General features: G+C 34.2%; 1 protein-coding gene across 4 annotated transcripts in view; it reads left to right on the top strand.

Moving 5' to 3' along the window:
- Positions 1-19,434, top strand: part of LOC129218463 (neuralized-like protein 2) — a 72,977-nt gene that overhangs the window by 42,387 nt on the left and 11,156 nt on the right. For all 4 annotated transcript variants that reach the window (XM_054852738.1, XM_054852739.1, XM_054852742.1 and 1 more), the window contains one exon: positions 17,534-17,739. In XM_054852738.1, coding sequence (XP_054708713.1) covers positions 17,534-17,739 — 206 coding nt within the window. The remainder of the gene's footprint in view (positions 1-17,533; positions 17,740-19,434) is intronic.

The following is a 19,434-nucleotide window of genomic DNA, read 5'->3' as shown; positions in this document are numbered from 1 at the left end:
CAATAACAAAGTTTATACCTCAATGAAATTCAGCGACTGATGCTAACAGATTATTGAAAAAACTTGCACGTGGCTCAGACTGGAATACGCACGAATACTAAGTCAAAATTGCAAAAAATAGTTGTTTTGCTTAGTTTACTCCTTCCTTCAACAATGCCTAGTGCAAAACTATAACAGAATGGTGCAAGGAGAGAGAAAAACAAATTTGCATTCATATACGCATGCTTTCTCAAATCGATGCCTCAACTATCCTGATCATGGCACCAGATGAACCAACGCTCGGACATGTTGGAACAAAGATTAGACAATAACAGAGAGTTAAGTTATCCATTCTATATTTAATATATAAATCAAAACTGGACAAGTAACAGATTAAGAGGAATTCCAGAAGAAAGACTTACCCCCTTTGGCTAGCCAGCACGAGTCGACACCTGTTAGTCTCACGGTCGCACCCCGTCTGAGTTCTCCTCTCTCTCACCCTCCGGGGCTCGGGGTTGCTCGAAGGAGGTGAAGGGGGTTCTGAGCTCTCTCGTTATCTCTTCCTTGGCTCGTGTCTTCGCGACAGTAGAACTGAGCTCAATAAGCAGTAGACGATGGCCTGCATAGCCATGACTGGCAGTATTAGGACCACGCCTACTGCTGTGATGAAATTACTTATAGGTTTATGTCCCCTTCATATGCAAATTGAAGCTGAGGCTTTTTTGTGCATGGAGAGGCTTAAGCATTCAGGTTTACGGAAACCTTGTTCTGGTTATCTTTCCTATAAGAACTTTGATGAGGATGTTCTTGGACATCCTCTTTCTAACCTGCCAAATGATTACAGTCGACTCCCGCTACAAGGCGATTCAACTTAAGCGAAATGGCTATAACGCGAATTTTCCCCAAGTAATGAATTTTAGAGCTAATGCGAATTCGTCGTCCACAACACGAAATTTTTTGGGAAGAAGTATCGGCTTTGTTATTGACTACCGAAAATTGATTTTGTGAATGTTATTACGTTTCTTTAGCATCACTGACTAAAAGTTCCCACATCATAATAATCTACGCATTGCGTTGTTAGTGCATCAAATAACCACTCAGCATCTTCCATTTATTTGTTTATTTACTTTTTTCTTTCTAATTATTAAAGTTGATGAAATAAAATGAGACCTTAGTGCGCTGTTTCATCTAAAGTTCTGCAGATGGGAAGAAAAAGAAAGTTTCTGACGAAAAAAGGGGGAGGGGGGTTAAGATTTTCGATATGCTTGAATAACTACAAAACTTCAATGGTAGCACGACAATATAGTCCAGTCAATAGGTAGAAAAAAACGGGCTTGCCTTACAAAAAAATGGGGTCAAAGATTTTATTTTTTAAATTTGTGTATACTAGTGCCAATATGAAAAAACCAAGTTATCCAACACGAAAGACCTCGGGAGAACTTTTGGGGGCCGAAAACCCCCAAAAATTTGTGACTTTTTGTGGTATTTTTAAAATATCTCAAAAATGGTTAAAATTACAAAAAAACTTCCAATGCAAATGTTAAAGAGGATTAAATTTCCTTCAACTTTTGTCATTACAACATTTTTGTAGCATGAAACGCAAGCGAGTTACAGCTTCTTGAAAGTCACACTTTTTCTGAACCCCTTCAGCAAAGTGCGTGAAAGCGCATCGGATAACGGAGGAAAAAAGGAGAAACGCCGGCAGTCTGACCTTGGAAATCATTTGTCTTTCACAGCTGAGGGTAAATGCCGCCGTTCAGTTTAATTTAAACAAAACACCCCCATTCCACCACCCCCCCTTTTTTTTCTCCGAATGAGATGAATCGACTCAATAGCTACTCATGTCGGTCACTTCAAGGTTTGAGCGAGAGTATGTTTTATCAATTTGTGTGTTCTGAATTACAATTTTTTTCCTAGAAATGATTACGCCTGACCAAGGTGTTTTTTATTATTATTATTATTATTATTATCATTATTATTTGCGAAATCAGTTTGCATGAATGCGAAATAAAGATTGTGAAGGAGAAGGGAACAGAAAATCTTCAAAGATGCAGCGCAAAACGGCAAAATGAAGAACATCAGTGTTTTTTGAAGTTCTTAAAGGAAGTGACAATTCACACTGCCTGTCACAAATGCTATATCAATGAGCAATCAATCTCTTCTCTTGAAGTAATGGTTGAACCTAACATGTTAACTAAATTCCTTAAGAAAGATTTCTGGCAAATTATAACAAAAAGAATTGTCTTATTCTACTTGTTGAGACATACTTCGAAGAGTGTGGCATTGAAGTCAGGCAGACTCAAGATGATGCCGACTCACTCACTTACTGCTCTTTCAAAGGCAAAAGAAATTGAAAAGGTTGTTATAGTGAGCGAGAGGACTGATGATAGCTTTAAGATAGCCTTTCAGCAACTTGTTCTTTTTAAAACCTGGAAGAGGGAATGCTTGTGATTTGTTTTTTTCCTCACTAAATCTTTTAAGTTTGACCCCAGCAATATTCTTTTCATCCATGCGTCTAGTGGGTGTGATACGACTTCGGCAATCTTTGGCCAAGGCAAAATTAAGTTGTACAAAATAGTCAAAAAAAAAAAAAAAAAACTCCTCAAATTAAGGAAGCTATTGAAGTATTTATGGACCCAATCTGTCATCCTGACGCCTTCCTTAGCTGCAGCTGGAGAAAACATTTTGCGAATATTATACACAGGTGACGTAAAGTATTTGAACCTATCTTTGGATACTGTGAGCATTATGTGTAGTGAAATTTAGGCTTACTACACCGCTAGTAGAAGTGAACTTGCAAATAAAAATGTCCATAGCCTGAAGTTGGAAAGAAAAACACGTGAAGCATTTTTCCTCATGGAAAATCTGTATTTATTATCCACAAAGGATTACTTAAGTTGACGAACAACATCTTCATTGATATAAAAAAACATTTAGACGAATAGACAAAGATTAGCCGCTAAAATACAACGATACATTCATTTTTTACGAACATGCTGATTCCTAGGAATATATGGCATTTACGTAACATACAAAAATAAGCCTAAAGGCGTTTTAAGACTTTAAAATAGACATCACGTTGTATTACGCCCTGCCAGGAGTAAAGGGCACTGGCAGACATCACGAAATCACGTACAACACATTTTGCGGCTATGTGAGGTGAGAGAGAGAGCGAAAAAGATCGCTCGAAGTATTTAAAGGTCTTCACATGGCTGTCAAATTAAGAATATGCAAAATACAAGATGTGTTGCCAATGCAAGAAAGTTAAAGATATGTTGCCAATCAAAAAGTAACTCAATCTACAAAAAATTCTCGCGGTTATAAGATACAATGAACTGGTGACTCGGTTCACCCAAAAGTTCATTCACTTGACTGAGTCATTGCAACCGATCGCACACATGACGTCACAACGTGATGCAATGTTTACATCGAAAAAGGATTGATACTGCATGATGCAAAAACGTTTTTTTTTTTTTTTTTTTTCAAATTAAGTGATTCTTTCACGTTTTTGTGAAAGTTTAAATTAAAAATCTAACAAGCGGCCCCATTTTTGCAACATGCACAACAATCAGAAAAATTCACAATAAATTCAAATTGACAAAGTCACCATTGAATTTCACAAAAATTTTACACACCCAAAAAGTTCAAATTTAGGTTATATATTTTTCCCCCCAAATATAATGTCACAAAAATGTCCAAGTTGAGATTTGGTATAAGGTTTTGTCAAAGCATCAGCTAAATTTAATTTAGAACTCACATACATTAATTTAAACAATTTTTCATTTACTAGATTTCTCAAAAAATGATACTTGATATCAATATGTTTACTTCTTTGATTTTGTATAGGACTTTTGGAAAAATCTATTGCAGCAATGTTGTCACAAAATATTTCACAATTTTTCAAAATTAAATTCAAATTTTCATTTTTTTAAAATTTTTATGATCCAGACAAATTCTTTAGCAGCCTCTGTCAAAGTGACATATTCGGCTTCCATAGTGGAAAGAGCAATACATTTATGCTTAAAGGTTTTCCACATGATAGGTGCATTATCTAGCAAAATGATGTAACCTCCTATTGAAACCCTATCATCTCTACTAGCTGCCCAATCTGAATCAGAATAACATTTAATATTTAAATTTGAAATATTTGATAACTTCAATTTAAGATTTTTCGTATACAAAACATAACCAAGAAGACGAAGTAAACCATGCCAATGTTTTTCACCATAATTAGATTGAAATTGGGAAAATATATTCAAAGCATATGTTATGTCGGGACGAGTTCTACTAGCCAAAAAGGATAAACAGCCAATTAAATTTCGATATGGTAAAGAATTACATTTATCTATTTCTAACTTACTAGTAGGCGAATCAATTTTTGAATAAACCACCCCAACCGAAATAGGAACATTACTAATTGGAATATTATAACTAGAATACAACTCAACAATTTTATTAATATACGTTGTCTGATGAATATACCAATTACCATCAATGTTTTGAAATTCAACACCCAGAAGTTTTCTTATTTCACCCAAAATTTTTAATTCAAAATGATTTCTTAAAAAATTTACAATTTCATTCAAATCAGATTTTAGTTTGCCAAAGAGTATGATATCATCAACATAAAAAAGAAGAATAACCTTATTTTTATATATGTAACAACAATTACACCAATCTAAACTAGAAAAGTTCATTTTCAAAAGTGTTTCATGGAGTTGATAGTACCACATTCTACCACTTTGGTGTAAACCGTACAAAGCTTTCTTTAACAAACAAACTTTACCAGGCTCTAGTACATATCCACTAGGTTGTTTCATATATACATTAGTATCCAAATTAGCATACAAATAAGCGTTATTTATGTCTACATGCAGATGACACCATTTAAAAAGACATACAAAAATACAGAAAAACAATCTGATTATAGAAAAATCAATGACTGGGCTAAAAACTTCTTGAAATGATTCTCCAGCTTCCTGAAGATAACCTTGGGCACATAATCGAGCACGGTATTTCACAATATTCCCTTGCTGATCTTCTTTTACCGTATATACCCACCGATTTCCCAAAATTTTACTATGTTCAGGTGGATCCACTAACTCCCATACACCGCGATTATATATGGTTTGTATTTCCTGATCCATCGCGTTAATCCAATGTTTAGATTCCCTAGAATTAATGGCTTCTTTAAAATTTAATGGAAGTTTAATTTCAGCAAGATTTCCCTCTAAAATTTCTATTACCTTTCCCTCTTTTAAATTTTTGCCCGAAAAGTCAAAATATGATTCATCAAATTCAATTTTGTTATCATTACAATATTTAATAACTTCATTTAAAGAACGCAAGCGAATATTTGAACCTTCAATCCTATAGTAAATATCAGTTCTATCACCTGATGGTCTAGGAACAGCTTGACGCAACCAATTAATTTCGGAACAAGGTTTTAATTCTTCACTAGGACTATCACCGGAAAGCTCATCCACTCCCTGATTTGAAGTTACAGGATATTCATAATCAAAATTGTCAGGTAAGTATTTCATAACCTTTGGACTACTTGATCCAGAACCTAGTACAACATCTGCCCCTTTAGTTCCCTCATCAAAACTGACATTACATGTTTCTATGATTCTTTGTTCGTCTTCCAGCCAGACACGATAACCTCTAGTATTTTGAGCGTAACCTAACAAAATTCCTGGTTTAGATTTATCGTCCAATTTCTTTCTTTTCTGGCTTGGAACATTTACAAAAGTTAAACAGCCAAAAGTTCTGAGATGTTTCACGTTAGGCTTTTTATTGAAAAACAGTTCAAACGGGGTATGATTGCTCCCATGACAAGACCTATTCCAAACATAAGAAAAACAAAATGCAGCTTCCCCCCAGAATTTCGAAGGTAAGTTACTCTCTTTTAAAAGTGCTCTAACTCCCCCCATTAATGTCTGGTTAAACCGTTCAATTATGCCATTCATCATCGGTGTGTAGGGATTAGTTTTCTCATGCCTAATGCCACGGTTATTCAAGAAAATTTCAAAATTTTGATTGCAAAATTCTTTCCCCCCATCTGTACGAATTGATTTAATTTTCCTCCCTAAAAGCCTTTCATTACGATTTAAAAATCTTACAAAAATATTGAAAACATCCGACTTCAATTTCATAGGGTATACAGCAACGCGTTTTGAAAAATCGTCCATAATGGATAAATAATATTTCTCTCCCCTCAAAGTTAAATTTGGGACTTCACCTACATCCATGTGTATAAGCTCTAAAGGTTTAGAAGATCTCACGGCCCCAATCGATTTAAAAGAAATACTCCTAGCTTTAGTATATTTACAAATTTCACAATAGTTAACATTTTTATTCAATTCAGGAAGACCTCTAACACTATTGTTTTTGCTAGTTCTAGAAATATATTCATAATTAATGTGACAATATCTCTTGTGCCATAAATCTTCAGGTGAAATTTTACCAATTTTTTCAGAAATGTTACAAACAGGTTCAGAATTATCACAATGTTCACTATTTTTCAAATACAAATATCTATTAGGCTTAAAAAAATATAAATTTATGTCATTTCTACGCTTTGCATAAAATAATTGATTCCAATTTTTGTCATAAACTTTAAGAATGGTATTATGACCGACAAATTTGTTACCTTCCTGTTCCAATTTAGATAATGACAATAAATTACGACGGATTTCAGGATTGTACAGAACATCTTTCAAGATAATTTTCCTATGTCTACCATTAATTTTGACCAACAATTGAATTGTACCAATCCCTAAAATATTGCTTTGTTTACCGTCAACAGCCATAGACATTTTTAAGTTATTAACTGGTCTAAAATCAGAGAAAAGATTTTTATTTTTAGTGACATGTGACGTAGCTCCAGAATCGGCAATCCACGTTATATCTGAGTCAGATGAAGTAATATTCAAAGCTTCTGACTCATTAATTTCACTCACATTATGTTGAGAATTAGAAGACCCTTGAGAAAAATTTTTAGAATTTAACTTTGCCTTAAATTTAAAACAATCAACCTTTTTATGCCCAAAAATCCCACAAAAATTACATTTCCCTTTAAATCTATTTTTACTACAATTTGACACAGGTTTACAACTACTTTTACAAGGATGGATCTTACCGGCAGGTAGCGAATTCGGAACGGTCACATACACAGCAGGTGTCTGTAGTGGAACGTTCATTTCAGAAATTCTATTTTCTTCGAGCAACAGTTCTTGTTCTATTTTCAATGGGGTAAAGTCCACGTCAGACCATCTGTAGATTTGCTGTACAATGGATGCAAACTCAGGGGGTAAACTCCGGATATACTGGAAACCTATGTAAAGGTCGGACATCGCATGGCCAACTTCTTTTAATTGTGACGCGGCTGCTTTCACTCGGCAGATGAAAAGACCAACCGTTTCTCCATCTTGAAACTTGACTTGAAAAAATTTGTCCAACAGGGATATTAATCTGGCACGGGTGTCAGGTTCAAAATACTTGCACAAGATTTCCCAAGCTATCTTTCCTTCAGTAGTGCATTCGATGAGAGGCTTGAATTCTTCTGACAGGAACTGATAAATAGTAGTATAAGCTCGAGTTCTTCTAAGATTCAATTCCGCTTTATCTCGGAACGTCAATTTTTCTTCTTCAGGTTTCTTTTCTTTTTCGTCAGCTTCGATGAATTCCCAGCTGCCCGAATGACGCAGGACAACTTGTATGTTTCTCTTCCAAGTATTCCAATTATTGGCATTTAGTAAAGGTATTGTAGGGACTTCCATACTTTCAAAATTTCACGATGTTTTAAAAATTCTTCAGAGCATAAAAATTCAAATTTTCCAAGTTCTTCAGGTTATGGCCAGGAATTGCAAAGTCCAGGTGACCTGGGCCCATAACCACTTGTGAGCATTATGTGTAGTGAAATTTAGGCTTACTACACCGCTAGTAGAAGTGAACTTGCAAATAAAAATGTCCATAGCCTGAAGTTGGAAAGAAAAACACGTGAAGCATTTTTCCTCATGGAAAATCTGTATTTATTATCCACAAAGGATTACTTAAGTTGACGAACAACATCTTCATTGATATAAAAAAACATTTAGACGAATAGACAAAGATTAGCCGCTAAAATACAACGATACATTCATTTTTTACGAACATGCTGATTCCTAGGAATATATGGCATTTACGTAACATACAAAAATAAGCCTAAAGGCGTTTTAAGACTTTAAAATAGACATCACGTTGTATTACGCCCTGCCAGGAGTAAAGGGCACTGGCAGACATCACGAAATCACGTACAACACATTTTGCGGCTATGTGAGGTGAGAGAGAGAGCGAAAAAGATCGCTCGAAGTATTTAAAGGTCTTCACATGGCTGTCAAATTAAGAATATGCAAAATACAAGATGTGTTGCCAATGCAAGAAAGTTAAAGATATGTTGCCAATCAAAAAGTAACTCAATCTACAAAAAATTCTCGCGGTTATAAGATACAATGAACTGGTGACTCGGTTCACCCAAAAGTTCATTCACTTGACTGAGTCATTGCAACCGATCGCACACATGACGTCACAACGTGATGCAATGTTTACATCGAAAAAGGATTGATACTGCATGATGCAAAAACGTTTTTTTTTTTTTTTTTTTTTTCAAATTAAGTGATTCTTTCACGTTTTTGTGAAAGTTTAAATTAAAAATCTAACAGATACTTTGCAATTTAATCTTTTTATAAAACTAGTATACAGAGCTAAGATATATCTTGCAGGGCTACCTCCAACGTGCGGGGAGGGGGGCATGCTGGATGTTATCACTCATATCGGTTCTACCACCAAATTCAGAGTTGGTTGGGCAACATAACCTGATCCAGAGAAATGGGGTTGGGAACGCAGGACGCAAGGTCTAATGCATGTTGACACAAAAAGAGATTCAGTTACTCAGAATCTTTTGAAGATTGTACCTTGTACCTGCAAGAAAAATTGTACTGGAGCCTGTTCTTGTCACAAGGCAGGTTTAAAATGCTCCAGCACGTGCAAACACTGCAGTGGCACAAATTGTGAAAATGTTGCAGAAATTTTATCTTTGGATGAGACTGCTGAAGAAGATAATTTGTTCCACGAGCTTTTGGAATTACCACAACAAGGAGATGAACAATTAAAGGACCACACCTTCTTTCTACCCCCTACAGATTCTGAACTGGGAGAACCTGGACCTTCAAAACGGCTTCAAAGAAGATAAACAGCGTATTTTGTTGTTATTTCTCTATTTGCTTTAAGGTCGAATGAATCTCTCTGTAATTTAGATGTATGTATTAATCTTCTACAGTTGGATTTTCATTTTGTAAGGTAATTCTTTTTGGTTTTTCATGCCTCAAAAAGTCAGTTTCTGCAGAATTTTTTCAAAGGGTTCATTACGTATTACTATTGTACCTTTATTTATTCATTTTTATGTCTATTGTTTGCTTATTATCACCCTAATATTTATTCATTCACATTTATATTCGAATATTGCATTTTCGCTCGTAATAGAATAGATGGTACGAATTATGTGCTTTAAATGAATGAGAAGATTTTGTAATTCAATTACAAAACGCAATATAAATCATATGTTATTAGAGTCTGACTGAAGACTACCTCTGTCAGACTAGAAATATTAATTCGTGAGCGGTGGGGGAGGGTTTATTATTATTATTGTATCAGAGCATAGGATGCATGACTGTGTTGATTGTTTGCTTATTAGCTGCCTAATATTCATTCCTTCACATTAATATTTAAAAATCACATCTTTGTTTGCAATAATTAGACTAGAATGTACGAATTATATCCCTCAAATGAATGTATATATTGTGTAATCCAGTTACAAACTACAATATATCATCTATTATTGGAGTCTGAGGAAGACCATCTCTGTCAGATCAGAAAAGTTAGTTCATGAGCAGTGGGGAAGGTTTTTTTAAAAATTATTATTGCATCATCGTATGTGCTTTAAATGAATGCGTATATATGTATATCAGTTTCATAATACATCGTTTGTTTTTGGAGTCTAGTGGGAACTAATCTGTCAGCCAGAATTGCTACTGTGTCCAGCGGGGGGGGGGGGGGGGGGGAGGTGAGCAAGAAACTCAAACTACTCTAACTGTCGATAAACTCTTTGAAACTAAAGTTTCTATGAAGTTCTAATAATTATGACGCCTTGCTTTCAGTGTGAAAGCTTTTTTTTTTTCGGAGTGGAGGAAAACTGCCTATTTTCAAAGAGCTATAGCAAGCTTGTTATTTGTGCTACAAAAAAGTTGTAAATACAAAAGTTGTAGGAAATTTTATGTTCTTTAAACTTTGCATTTAAAACTTTTTTCTAAGTTGAACCATTCCGGTTATATTTTGGAAAAAACAAAAAAAGTCATGAACTTTTGTGGTTTTTCGGCTCCCAAAAGTTCTCCCGGGGTCTTCCGTGTTGGACAACTCGGTTTTTCCATGTCGGCACCAATATGTACAAATTAAAAAAATAAAATCTTTGACCCCATTTTTTGCAAGGTAAAATGTATCTATTGACTGGACTAATAAGAATGAGTGAATCTTCCATGCTTACAATTAAAAATCAAAACAAAAAGATATACGTACAAGTTCAGAACTTAGTTTCAATACTGAAGCTTGCACAGTCTAAGCAAGGTAATATTATGAAAATGGAAGCTGCTCTTGTATTGTGGATTAAAGCATCGCCCCATTAGATAGTGCTGTCCATTAAGCGTAAGCGAAATTTAGTGGGGCCATGATGAAAGACATCCGGAATAGGGGCTTTTGCCATAAATGGAAACGTAATAAAAGAAAAAGCGAAGCAACAGTGTTTAAAAAAGAATCAGATTTGAATAACAATCTGATCGTGGGGCATAAATCATCATCATCTTCATTTTTTATCATCTCCTCCGCCTTGTCACGAACGATTACAATTTAATGAACCCCACTTTAAAGAGGGACTTCATTCATAGTCAGTTCCTTGCAAAAAGACATTTCTGTACTCGTTTTTTACGAATGCAAAGAAAAATATTTCTCGTCCTGGCATTGGTGCCAAAATGGATAAAGTTCAGCAATTTCACAATTATGGAAGTTGTTCTGAATGAAATGATGCCACAAAACTCCCTTAATATGTAAAACTTCGACAAACAATATTTTTTGTAAAAGTAGGCATGATCTTGCCGTTAAATGTAAAATTTCCAACAGTCAAATGAATGAACTCTACTGATGACAACGTATAATTTGCCCATGTGAAAGCACTGGACGTCATACTAATACGCCAATTTTATCAAAAGTTTCATCTTGAGATCTGTTTCTGGTGATAGCAAATGCAAGTATTATTGGGAGCTGGTACTGAAAGTCGCCCCTCACTCTGTAAAATAATTTATTTAAACATTAAAATCGCGAAAACGTAATCAAAATGAAAATATTTTAAATGCCCGTAGTTACCCAAAAAGCCTCAATAATAAAATCAGATGCAAGTATTTCATTTCTTTATGCTCAAGCGAGAATTGGCAACACTACAATATTATCCAGCAATTTCTTCAAGCTAAATATATTTCGCGTGAAAAAGCAAATAAGAATGAATTTTCACTAACTTCTAGCGTTGTTTTTAGCCAACTTAGCAGTTTCGATTTTCGTGCAGTAAAGCCGGGTAAAACATGTTTCAAAGCATTTTTTGCGAGCTTTCCAACCATGCCAAGCTCAAAGCATTTAAATGCATTTTTCGTGTTGAAAAAGCGGTTTAAAAAATGAATTAAAACTTAATGTTTCACGCTTCCAACAATGAATTTCAACAATAGAAAAGAGATAAAATTAAAATTTTGAGTTTCTCTTACTAAAAAACGCTTATAACTTTTTTTCTAGTGGATTTAGGTTATTGGACCTTAGGTGCCCTGACAATTTTTTCGTTAGGAGTGTTTTTTATAGACCTTACCAATCATATCAAATTCGAAAAAAATTGGACCATACCTTCTCATAGAAAGAGCCATTTAGGACGAAAATGCGTTTTTTATTAATATCTTCGTTAATTAGAGTTCGATTTCAAAAAATTTTATTTATGACACTGAAACTCGGCAATAGCTACAGAACAAAAAAAGAATGAAGGAAATCGGGTCACAAACAGAGGAGAAATCGGTACCAAAAGAAAACGGCTTGCCTATTAATATATAAAGCTATCGATACCAATTCTTCTATTTTAAAACAACAATGGCTAATAAAGTTCCAAAAAAAAACATGGCTATTGCAAGAAACTTTATCAATAAAATCTACACCAAAATCAACCAAAAACCAACATTTTTAAGGTAAATTTTCAAAAATTTTTGAAGGAGGACTCCCGGACATTTTGCTGCATTGGTGCATCCAGGGGGGAGGGGGCACAAGACTGGTGACCCTCCCCACAAAATGCTAAGTAGATGTTTATTAAAAAATATTCTTTATTATTGAAGAGAAGAAAAGATCTCATTTTGGGAAAAAATCTTTTTTTCTCTCTTTCAAAAAGAAATATTGACATTTAAATTTTTCAACAGCTTCAGATTAGTAGCGGCGAATTGTGTGCCTCTTCCTCTTTCTTTCATATCTCCCCCCCCCCCCTTTTTTTTTAAATTTTTTCTATTTCGTTTTCATTTTTTCTATTAGTCCTCAAAATTTTTCTTCTCCAAAGCCCTTTCTCCAGCCAAAGTTATTACAGAGTACCTCACATTTCGTTTCTTGGGCTTCACTTTCGCAAAATTTCCAAGAAAGATCTTCTAATCGAAAATTGTTTAAAATTGCGTTTTTGGAGCTTCAGTTTTTGAAAAACTGCAGTGTCCCTAACGTTGCCAAATATGGTCTTACGTTCATGTGTTTAAGACTTTAATTTTGGAAAATATTCAAACAAGGACATCCGACCCCCTTTCATCATAAGTCCTAATATCATCAAAGAGTGTTAATATTTTGGTTTTGAAAACTACTATTTCGAAATATTTAAGTGAGAGAATCCTTTTTTTTAATACCATGGAGTATTGCAGAAGAACTTCATTTTTAGGACTTCAATTTCGAAAATGTTCCAAGGGAGAGCTCCAGAACACCCGGTCCAGTAACAGCATCAAAAATTGTCCTCCGTAGTATTTTTGGAACTTCAATTGTGAAAAGTTAAAGAGGTAGCGTGGGGGAGGGGAGGGGGGGTACGTATTTCTATTAGTCTAAGATCCGGCTGCAAAATTTTGCACTCATCGAGTATAAAGTCAAAATCAAGTTTTTATGTTACATTATGAAAGGGGCAATGTGTTTTGGCTAGGTTGCCTTGCAAGAAGTGCCCGCAAGTATTTTTTATCAAATTAATATTGTTTGACATTTTGGGGTAAAAATGATGCGTTTGTTATTGAAATAAACTAGACTCTACTTCAAAGAAGTATACTTAAAGAATTTGAAAAGTTAATGGTTGCCGTTGCACAACTGGCCGCTACCTAGTCGCAGCCACATGTAAACGAATACTATTGGTGCACATTTATGTACTCATAAAGTATAATCATCATTTATATAAAATTTAAGCTAATTTTTTTCCTGAACGTGATAAACTAAGGTTGCCTATGCAAAAATGGCCGCAAGTATGGGTTGCCATCTGTTAAAGATTGCTTAGAATGAAAGAGTTAGCGCCTTACAATATTCGTTCGACAGGGATGGCAATAGACAGATCTACGCATGGGCGTATTCAGAGGGGGCAAGGTTGGGCAGCTCCCCCCCCCCCCCCGAACTTCAAAAATAACAAATATTTAGAATTAAAAATAATAATAATTTGCGGTTGCTGCAATTTCTAAATTTATTAAAGAGTTCAGATGTAGTAACTTGTTCCTAAGTTTGAAAGTGTATACATCTTCTTTGGGAGCTAATTGAAAAGGGGAAGTAATTGATGTTTAGTTGGGTTAATACCACACTCATTTTAGAATTTCATTCCAGTCTTCTAACTTCCCAAATGATGAGACTTTTCAGGTGCGCCCAGAACTTAAAATTTTACCAGGGTGGAAACTCTCAATGAGCTGACTGGAATTCCAAATTTCCCCAAATGATGATAATTAGCCTAATGGAACAATAAATTTTGCCAAATGATATTTTTATCATATCGTCAAGCAAAACTTTCAGAATGATGATATTTTTGACCTATCGTCAAACAAAATTTGCCCAATAAGAAAATTTTTGGAAGGTCACAGTGACCTCCCATCAGGACTCCCCTACGGCTGCCTTCCCCTCTTCTTTCACTGTTAAGCTGGATGCACTCATGGTTATACGAGTTTTTAAAGTCATCACGCATGCATCAATTGTTAGTGTTCTTAACAAATGGTGCAAACAGTAGTAGAAACAAATTTCAAATGCTCCAAAGAAATAAAATTAATAAATTTTTGTGTGGTTACATTTAAAATCCCATATACATGTATTCCTCAATAAAAGGTATAAATTATTTTCAAATAAAAAAAGAAATGACTTCAAAAAACAAAAAGAAACTGAAAAGTAAAAAATAATGGATCATACTTACATACGATTTTTTACCCAAACGTGTAAATCAAATTTATTTTACAATTCCTGTCCATGAAGTTACCAATGTCATACGTTTTTCTCATGGTCTTAGGGGCCATTCATTAGTTAGGGAAGAGTCCCAAGGAGGAGGGGGTAGGAAAATCTCTACATACCCTTACTTTTGGGGGGGGGGGGGCAAACCCATTCTTTTGTAATATTTTCCAAGTCGATATTTTATATTAGAAATCGCACAGTCAAGTGGTTTGCCAGTGATCATATTTTAGTTGCTTCTGGAAGGTTAAAACCATCTCAGGATGAGCTGTTTTTTACTTGTTTTACGAAGGCGTGCTAGATGAAGTTTCATCTACCACTACAACGGATGGATTACCAATTGCTTTTGAGTGGACAGCAAAGCTAACTAACCCCTACAGTCCAGACTATTGATGATCTGAATGATTTTGTTTATCAACTATGTTTTGTTTGAAATTAATTCAAAACTGGTCAATCATTTCTTTTTAAACTGTTATTGGTTTGTAGATTGTTTAACTGATGTTTAAAATTATTTAAAAACTTACTTCAAACTACTGATAAATGGTATTTCAAAGACTTAGATAATTTATCTAATAATATAATGGTAATTTTAAGTTAACAGCAATAACATAATATAACTTACTGTTGAAAAATAAAAGATCTTTGATTTTTGTTGAACTGGGAGTTTTAGTGTAACTGATCCTTTTCTAACAACATTTTATTATTTTGAAAAACAAAATGGAATCTTATGTAAGAATAAGGGGGAGGGTTTTGAAAAATCTTACATACCCTAACATAAGGAAGGGGGGGGTCAAAAATTGCCAAAATCATCCTTATATAATTAATGAATGGCCCCTTATGTTAATGGGTGAAATTTTTGCACAGAAAGCAGGATAAGGGGTCATTGTTTTAAGCTATTCAAATCTCAGGCTAACCTGAAAATTATGAAAAATTGCTACTTTAGTAGGGGTGTGCGTACGGGGGTCACCAGGGATACTGCGGTTTCCCCCATTAGCTCATAAAAAAAAAAAGAAATATTTTTCTGTAACGTGCTGGTGGCTGAAATGAGACTGAGGTGACTATGGCTGACTGGAGAGGAAGCTTTTCCTAACCAGCTTTTACATCGCTCTCAGCTTTTATCATTCCTTCTTGTATACGCTTTTCATTTATTTTATAGTTAAAAAAATGTTTTTATGAAATGGTGCTGCAAGAGAGGAAGTACTTATGTTTTAGGAAATCAAGTCTGGTTCTAAATTTGAATAGGAGCTCTTTTTAATACCCTTCAAATGGATTTTTGCAACCTTTTTACTTGAATTAAGTTCATAATATTTTAACACTTCGTAAAAATATTTGGGGATATCATGCTTTTCATGAAAGAAAAATAATGATGCTCATGTGAAAACTAAAGTTGCTCAGTGGCGTCCCTATGGGGTCAAACGTTCCTGATAAATCCTGGCATCCTCTACCATACCATTTCATAGAAATTAACTAATGAACATAACAGTCGGAATAATTCATTATAATACATTAGAACCTAATGGTAAGTAAAAGATTCTTGCAGAAATATGGGATCCAAGGTTTTTTCTCCCCTAGAAAAGTCTCAAAATTGTAGTTGTAAAAACACAGTTTAGATGATCTTTGACAATGTTAGATCTTAGGGGAGGAGAGGTTCGAGTTCTCTTACCCGACAAATTTTGCAATTGAATTTCTAAAAATGCAATAATAGATGACCTTCTGCTATTTTAGAGAGAGGGGACTACGGGAGGTTCTCCCCAGTAGTTTTAGAAATTATACTAGTATGAAAAATACAGTTTTAGACAATTTCGGGTGATGTTAGAGGGAGGAGAGATTTAAATCCCTCTATGGAAACTCTTCGAAATTGAAACTCGGAAAATTATATTTTAGTCGTTCTTCGATAATCTTAGGGGAAGAGTTTGTGGGGACTCTCACTCAGAGCGCATACGAAATCAAAGCCAAAATTTAAGATGATCTTAAATGTTGTAGGCAAGAGAGGAGGAGCAAAGTTTTTGAAGTTGTCGTTTTAAAAACTCAGGTTTTGTTGATCTTTTGTAATGTTTCTGGGATGAGTTGGCTCCCCTTTTAACTTGTAATATGTATTGTATCCTATTTGAATAATGTTCAAAATATTTTTCTCCCCATTGAGAATTAAAATGCCGTCCTTTTTTCAAAAAAGAGGGATTATTCAAGGTGCAAAGCCTTTCCTCACCCCTCCCAGATGTGGAACTGCAGTGTAGAAGTATTAAGCAGACCCAGAAATGCGCCATGCATGCAAAATTATTCTTTTGGGGGGGAAGGGGGGGATTAGGCATCGTCTCTTTTTTACCTTCTAGCTCTATTTAACTAATTTTCTTCGAAAAAATCATTAAAATGATCTTTAAACTCATAATATTTTTCCGAAATAATCTGACCAAATTACAGTCCTTCCTGATGCGCCAATGACAAGCTCCACCTTTGTATCACTAAAAGGTATCTCATCAGTCTAAAATGTTAATAATATTTTTGCTGAGCCCAAAAACACTCTTATTCAAATAAATAAAAATATCAAGCTAGAAATTGAAAAGTTCATACATATATACTCTTCATTTTTCATACTACATGCAAAAGTTGATGAAATATAATGGCACCTGAGTGCGCTGTTTAATCTGAAATTTGGGTAGATAGAAGGAAAAAGAGAAAGTTTCTGAGAGTTAAAGAAAAGTTTAAGAAGGTAGCACCCCAATTGATGAGTGAATCTTGTTGTACTTAGTATTTGATTTGAAGCTACAATTCAGCTCTCTATAGCCAGAACTAAGACAGAATTGCAAAAATTGCTTGCAGTATTTAATCACATCTGGGAAGAAGTAGCATGAGACTTACTTCTTAAGTACTATTTCTGTAATGTACCTGTTATTGTCCAATTTGCATTGTTTTTCTTTTCTTGAATTATCTGTATTCAATTATTAGTAAACTTTTAATTTAAAAACTAATCAAATATTATTTTTAGTGTAATTTTCTTTTTGTAACTCTTAAGGCCTTTTGTGTATCCTGCTGATGTTGGAAGTCGAATTGGTGTTACATATGTAACTCGCGATAGGCGGGCTGAAATGTATGTCATTGTTAATGGAGAAGTATATGGACCATGTACATCTGATATTCCCTATAAAAATGGACCAATATATGCTGTTGCTGACCTGTATGGTACAACAAAACAAGTACAGATTGTTCAAACATATACTGGTAAATCTTTTGTAATGTCCTTATTTTTTTAATAATGTGCAGCTGTTCATCTTTAAAAAAAAAAATTACTATGAAATATCTTCCATTCACTATTACTAAGTATCAAAGGTCTCATCAACTTTAACTGCAAAAATAAGCACTGTATCAAATTATTTTCGCATCTAAATTAGTTCATTGTGTTACATATTTCAGAGGTAGGAGTTAAAATTTCAAATTTTGTCCTAAAGTTCCTAAAATGTTCATTATTTTATTCCATACTTGAGCAGAAAAAAATCAACCCAAAAAAAAAAAGAAAAAACTTTTCATGATGCTATGCCTATATTTTAGGGCAAAATAAACTTGGTAGACCCTAAGAAATTTTCTCTGAAAAAGAAAGAGATCTATGCCACACTGCTGCCTTTTTTCTAGAGAAAGGGGGGGGATGCATTTAACCCAAACATATACTCAATATAAAGCTGTTTGTTTTTTCTATACTTTATAACTCTAGCAGTCATTCCTCTTCTGCAAAAAGGATATGAAAATTAAATAAAAGGGGGGGGGGACCCACTTAACCCTTACTATGGAGTAAGTGAGACACCCATCTGATTTTTAATTAATCATTAAGCATAATTAAAGCATTATATTGGAAAATAATGAGGAACTTTGTTTATTAATGATGTCCGAGATAAAATAAGACAATAAGTTTTTTTTTTTATTTCAAAAGTTTTGTATAACGTTTTAAAAATGAACTATGCTCAAAAGGGATCCCACTTACCCCAACCAACCCTATACTAATTTAAGGTGACAAACACTCATGTGAGAGAATGGTTCATTTTGCGATCGCGATTTTTGCGTTGGGTTCATTCGCTTGCGATTTTTTCTTCTATTTCTGTGTGATTGCCAATGATAGTTGATCATTCATGGGTTGACTGTTCCATATTTTCACCTAGAAAAAATTCCAGGGAAACAAAGGAGTGTTTTCTGCTTGATCAATCAGAGGCACTTATTTAGTATTTCATGGTAAAATCCAACTTATAAAAGTAAACACTGATATCCGTTTGTACCAAAGTCTTTATTTTTGGGTTCTAACTCAACATATTACATTGTTTTATTTCTATAAACTATGATACCTTTCACTCCACCCCTACTACAGAACTGCAATTAGAGAGAATAAGGGAATATCCCCCCCATTGGTTTACATATATATCATTTATTTTCAAGGGGAAAAATCAAAAGTATCAGATCCTATTTCCCCTCTCCTAATCCTTCTTCTGCAGCACCTGCTGCACAACTGTTCCTGAAAATTCCATAAGAAACTTCAAAAGATTCCTTATTACTAAATGTATTTATCAAAAATCTATTTTTGTCACCTGAAAGCAGGTATCTTATTACATTGTGGTTTCAAAATGAAAGTTACTTTCATAAAAAATGACAAATGGTGAAAGTTTCAAATTTTCATCAACTTCATAAAAATTTTAAGAATATGAAAATTTTGTGAAAAACGGCCATTTCGTGCAATGAGATAACCACTTTCAGATGCTGGAAACAAAATTATGAAAAATTGATTGTATGCTGGTAAACTTGAGATTTATTCACTCTGGTATTTTTCTAAAGTTCTATTTAAATAAGAACCTAAAAAATGCAAGCTGTAAAACATATATAAGGGATGTCAACAAAAAGTTGTGCTTAATATTGGAAGAAGATAGATAGATTCAT

Source organism: Uloborus diversus, chromosome 3 (genome assembly GCF_026930045.1).
Source record: "Uloborus diversus isolate 005 chromosome 3, Udiv.v.3.1, whole genome shotgun sequence".
Taxonomy (NCBI): domain Eukaryota; kingdom Metazoa; phylum Arthropoda; class Arachnida; order Araneae; family Uloboridae; genus Uloborus; species Uloborus diversus.
This window is presented reverse-complemented; position numbering and strand designations above follow the sequence as displayed.